Source organism: Corvus brachyrhynchos, unplaced genomic scaffold (genome assembly GCF_000691975.1).
Source record: "Corvus brachyrhynchos isolate BGI_N302 unplaced genomic scaffold, ASM69197v1 scaffold89, whole genome shotgun sequence".
Taxonomy (NCBI): domain Eukaryota; kingdom Metazoa; phylum Chordata; class Aves; order Passeriformes; family Corvidae; genus Corvus; species Corvus brachyrhynchos.
Genome location: NW_008246063.1, coordinates 1,144,581 through 1,150,333, shown reverse-complemented (window position 1 = coordinate 1,150,333; position 5,753 = coordinate 1,144,581). Strand labels below are relative to the sequence as shown.

The 5,753-nt window shown below is 46.3% G+C and overlaps 1 protein-coding gene across 5 annotated transcripts in view; it reads left to right on the top strand.

The window, feature by feature from the left end:
• Window positions 1-5,753, top strand: part of LOC103623907 (brain-specific angiogenesis inhibitor 1-like) — a 164,553-nt gene that overhangs the window by 150,881 nt on the left and 7,919 nt on the right. For all 5 annotated transcript variants that reach the window (XM_017746666.1, XM_017746665.1, XM_017746664.1 and 2 more), the window contains 4 exons: window positions 183-377; window positions 1,418-1,486; window positions 4,425-4,533; window positions 5,379-5,525. In XM_017746666.1, coding sequence (XP_017602155.1) covers window positions 183-377; window positions 1,418-1,486; window positions 4,425-4,533; window positions 5,379-5,525 — 520 coding nt within the window. The remainder of the gene's footprint in view (window positions 1-182; window positions 378-1,417; window positions 1,487-4,424; window positions 4,534-5,378; window positions 5,526-5,753) is intronic.

The following is a 5,753-nucleotide window of genomic DNA, read 5'->3' as shown; positions in this document are numbered from 1 at the left end:
CCTATCACTTAAAAAAATATCAGGGGCTCTTAGGCCAGCAAAGATTGTCAGACTCATCTAATCTGCACTCTTAATTGTGAGGAAGGTCAAAAAGTTTCCCTCAGCAATTCCATCACTGAGCTCATTAACGTGACTTTGACTGTCCCTAAAAGTGTTTCTCACGTTTCTTTTCTGTTTCTCAGACCAGGGAACACCTTTCCAAAGCTCAGCGTGGGCTGATGGGAGATGGGCTGTCAGACGTGCTCCAGAACCTTGTGGAAATCTCCCAGGATGGGACCAGCTACAGTGGGGACCTGCTGTCCACCATGGACGTACTCAGGAACATAACAGAGATCTTCCGTAGGGCTTATCACAGCCCGACTTCTGGGGATGTGCAGGTGAGCCCAGGTGCATTTTCTGGAACCCAAGGCTGGGTCGGAGGTGTGTGTCCATGCTCAAGGTTCCAGGTTTGGTTACTGATACTGACTTTAGCTGATACAGTGCTGATAAAAACCAGATTATTGTTTTTCCACCACAAGTGTCTTTCTGTATTAACAAACTCTCCTTTCAAGGTGGTTCTTCCTTGGTTTATAAACTAAGAACTTGAAAGCCAAGGTCACTCTGAACTATTTCAACCTGATAGCACTTCACTGCAGAGTCTAATTGATATGAGAACATTATTTGGTAGGGATTTCAGGCTAATGACTTGAGGGAAAATGATTCTGTGGCATTGGGTACCTAGATGTTGATGTAGGGGAATATCCTCATGGTTTCTCATCCCAGGGTTTTACTTCCAGCAGCTGCAGAGCAGCTACAGGATACACCCTTGGGATGGGTGATCACCCCGTGACTTGAAACATTAAACTGATCCTGCAGCATCTGCAGAGAGTGGTAAAACTGGAGAAAAAAATCAATAGTCTTAAATTTCCTGTCTTCTTCCTTCTTATCGTGTGCTGCCAAGGTCCCACCATGGACAGAACCCTCTTCATCCATCTCTGCCTCTCTTGCATGGTCACAGGCTAAAGGGGATCCTGAGGTTTCCATATATTGGAAACAACAGAAATAATAGAAAAAAAGATAGGAAAGGATTTATGCAATGGAAGATCAGCTGGTTTTAACCAGTTTCTGACAAATATTTACCTAATCTGTCCTTCAGATCATCAGTAATGGATACAAGACATATTCCCAATCCAATGCCTCAGGAGATACAGTAGTCAAAGTGAAGGCCTTGGGAAAAGGGCTAATTAAAATTAACATGCCCATTAACATCCTTGGGGACCTGTGAGGTCCCTGTGGGGCCTTTTGGGAATGGGATCGCGAGAACCCTTTTGGAGCATGTCTGAATCTCACATGTCCCTCCCACACCACTGTGACCTTCCCAGCCTGGGCAATCTCTGCATAACCACCTCTTTTGTCCTCTCTTGTCTCCCTTCTGCAGAACTTCGTCCAGATCATCAGCAACATTTTGTCAGAGGAAAACCGGGAAAAATGGGAGGAAGCTCAGCTGGTATGAACGTTCAGCACCTTCCCTGGAAATAAAGAGGTTTTCAGCACAGAGTTAAGCCATGAGGAGGGGAATTTCCAAGTGTCTACATGACCTCCTAAGATGAGCTTAGTTCCAGGCTGAGTCACATTAAAGGAGTAACTCAGGAAGCCACAGGATCTCAGCTCTGAGCCAGACTCTCTGCATGAAGAACTGTGAAATGCTGGTGGTATAAACCAAATTTGGAATGGCTCTCAGGGGTCAGGCTTGGTTTGGAGTTGGTAATCCTGATGTCTTGCTGTAATTCCACTCTTTCCTCTTGCCAAGATAAAGAAGTGGGATTACGTGGCTTTGAGTTCCTGGCTGAAGAGGTGAAGGACAGGAGGGATTTTCAGAGCTGGAGTCTGCTCAGCTGAGCTTCTGGGTTCAGTTATGTTTACCTTTATTTCTCTCCTGCCAAGGTTAGGGATCCTGCTCAGTCCTGAAGTCCCTGAAATTCCTGGAAGTGTTCAAGGCCAGGTTAGATGGGGCTTTGAGCAAGATGTGGAGTCCTTGTCCATGGCAGGAGTTTGGAATTAGAGGAACTTTAAGCCCATTCCAACCCAAGCCATTCTCAGATTCTGTGAATAATTCCATAGCTGAACTCTCCTGTATTAGGGGATGATGTTGTTGGTTTTTGTTTCTTCGTCATATTTGGCCCTTGTCTCTTGTGCCCCATTTGAACTCTGTGTTGTGGACTTGTGTCAGACCTATTCCTGTGTCCCTTTACCATTCCTTTGGTGAGCTGTTGCAAAATTCCTCCAAGGGATCTGGAAACAGCAAAGAATCAAGAAAAAAGAATCACCCAACACACAAAGCAACCCCAGAGTCCAGTTATCTTCACACCAACCAGGGAAGTCCTCTGGGAAAAACTTTGTAACAACAAGTGCTGGCACAATTGTTGAAAGCCCAGAATGTGAGACAGGGACTTAAAAACATTTCCTTCATGCAACAGCAACTCAGTCAGGAGCTGAGCAGCCTTCTCCTCTCTTCTCCCTCATATTTTGTGCTTTCCTATTGAATTCGGAAGAGGGTGACACGGTCTGTCTCTGGGTGTAGAGATAGATAGAGGGTCTGGACATGGTCCTGGGCATGCCTGAGCAAGTGGGTCGGGCCAGGTGGCCTTCGAGGTCCCTTCCAAATGAAACTATACCATGATTCTGTGACTGTGCCCAAATACTTGGTCTCAACCCTCCAGGTGCATGTGTGTATTTCAGCAGAGAGCAGAGGAGGCTGTCAAGTTGTCATGACAACAGGGAAACACTGTTGATCCCCTTAAAAACAGCTCGCTCTGTGTGGCACTTGGTTCCCAGTGGCTTTCCCAGTGCAATCTGCCCTCTGCCCCTCCAGGCAGGCACAGCCCAGCATCGCCGTGACCTACATGTGGATGGGGAACATCACGGGGAGAATGTTTTCCTGGTGTGTATTTTAGTGGGAATTGAGAGGACAGCCCAGCACCACGGCTTTAGGACACGGAACTCTTCATGAGCAGGATTGCCAACAGAGGTGTCAGCAGTCTCTGTGCTTGTCCCTCAAAGCTGCTGGACCAAAATCACACCTTAGATTTTGTGAGATCAACCAATTCTTTTATAACAAAACCTTTGGCTCCCAATTTGCTCATTAAAAATAAACCCAATGTCATTGCGCTCTCACATTCCAATGCCCTGTGGCCCCCCAGGCAAAGAGATGTTGTTCAAGGAAAATAAAACCTAAAACAACCTATAAAGGTATTCAGAGAAGGGCTACAATGATTTTTGAAGAGTCTTTGTTGACCATTATATGATAAAACCTAAAATACAACATCCAGTGTATTTGGTTTGACCTTGTGATTTCAGTCTGTAAGGGAATATAAAAGTGTGCAGCTAAAAATAGCATCCTCACTCAGTTCTCCTCCTTCTGTGCACACCTGCTGTACTGGCAGGACTTTTTCATCTCACCCTGAGACAGTTTTAGTCTACCAAGATTCCTTGGATAGACAGAGAGAGAGAGAGAGAGAGTCACGCATGGCCACCCCTGTGCTCCTTGCCCACACTCTTCTGCCTCCTTCCCATCCTGCTTGTCCCCAGCTGCCCCCCCAGCTCTGCTCAGCCACCTCAGAATGTCTGGATTACGGTAGGAACTGAAAACACTGTGAAAGTGATGGAAAAGGAAAAGAAGAGGAGCTGAGCTGCTTTTCTTCAGCCTCTCGTGGCATTTGCTAAGCTCCTGTGGGCAAATGTGCTTAGAGGAGAAGACAGGTAGTCAGCACAGCTCGTTTCAATTTAGATTAGATTTTATGGAATCTGCCACTGGAAAACTGGCTATTGTTTAACAGCCTTAAGTTGGCAAAGCACAGGTAAAGAAGAGTCACTGCCAATGTCTTTATCAATGGGGAAAAATAGGAAAGAAATAAGAGGCAGAGAAACTCCAGGAGAGCATGGGACCAAGAACTTGATTATTTGGAGAGTGAGATCCTGACAACAAAACAGGAAAGGAGAAAATCAGACAGCCTGGGATTCAACACTAGACCACAATTGTTCTTTGGTGTGGTTGCTTTCAACAGAGGGAGTTGGAATTAGATGATCTTTAAGGTCCTTTTCAACCCAAACCATTCTGTATTTCTATGATTTTATGAAAGGAGATGGGTAGGTTATTCTCTTCTCCAGAGAGTCTCAAATATAACCATTTGCTTTAAAATCTTGCCCTCCACCTTAGGTTTTACCAATTTGAGTGTCACATTATCATTTTTTTGCCCCTTTCTTTTTCTTTTTCTAGGCTGCCTCTTAGGATTTCTCAGTCCTCCTTCTCCACATCTCCATAACACTCCATTATACCCAGCATATGCTTCCAGTTCACGTGTCAGGGCAGAAACCTTTGCCCGCAGAGAAGCTCCTGCTGCTCTCATTAGGATCTGGTCTACTCAAAATCCTGCCTCTCTTTGCAGATAGGGCCAAACGCCAAGGAGCTGTTCAGGCTCGTGGAGGATTTCATTGATGTCATCGGCTTTCGCATGAAGGATTTCCGGGATTCCTACCAAGTCACGGACAATCTGGGTGAGTTCATTTGCACTCCCCACGTCGGGGAGAGACCCCCAAAAGCTGTTAATTACTGTGCAACATGGATAACCTGGGCTGTGGGGAGGGAAGGGAGGAGGGGAGGCAGCAGGTGGTGAAACATTAAAAGGTCCAAGGGAAGACACGGACAGACATAAATATGGAATAGCTTTTCTCCAAAGGAGTTGGGATTTCATGAGGAAGGAGAGATATCCACAGAGAGATCTGAGAGATACCTACAGAATGGAGAGCAGATGACGAGCCAGGCAGAATTAGATCATTTCTTTTCTTTTTCAAACACAAGAACAGCCCAGCAGCCAATGGAGGCAATGAGCAAACAGCAGGCAGTGTTTGATTGATGCTGTGTGCACAACCACAGCGTGGAACTTGTTGCCAGAGGAGGCTGCAGAAGCCAAAAAGTACAGATGGGTTCATGATGGGATTTAGGAATGTGCACAAAAGAGATGTCCATTGGTGGCTGTTAAAGTTGATGATCTGGATGCAGCCAGGAGCTGAGGAAGTCCTGCTGATTGCTGGGAGGACAAACCAAGAGATGTCTTGTTCATTCTCACACTTCTTATCAGCTGCTGCTGGCCACTCCTGGAGATAAGGTGCTGGAGCAGACTGACCTCTCCTCTGCCAGGTTCAGCGCTGGCAGGACCCTTTCAGCAAAGCATGAGCCCTGGCTTTATCTTCTTTCATGGATAGACATTTCCTCAAGAGAGCACCACTCCTGCAGCTCCCAAGATCCAGTCTATCTGATTTCCCACTAATGCTTCCCATGTTTTCTTTATCACATACGGAATTTACTGAAGCTGGTTTCACTTACTGGTTTTATTTCTTGCTTCTCCCCATTTGCCAAAACCTGCCTGCAAATGCAGCAACCGACATCACCTTCCCCATGAAAGGCTGGAGGGGAATGGTGGACTGGGCCAAGAACTCGGAGGACAAGGTCACTGTCTCCAAGAGCATCCTGTCTTCAGGGCTCTCAGGTAGGCAGCACAGCCAACACAAATTTCCCCCTTCATTTCCTAAGAGTGGTTCCTTCCATTTGCCTGGTCTTCAAATCCCCTTCCAGCCCAGCTGGATTTGCTCACAAATGTTTGGACAGCAAAAGCATTGATGAGTGCAAATAAGGCTTTCAGATGTGGCCTGACCAGGAGTTCAACCTAAACTCCTCATAAAAGTTCAGGGGCAAGCTTAGTGCCTGGGTGTGGATA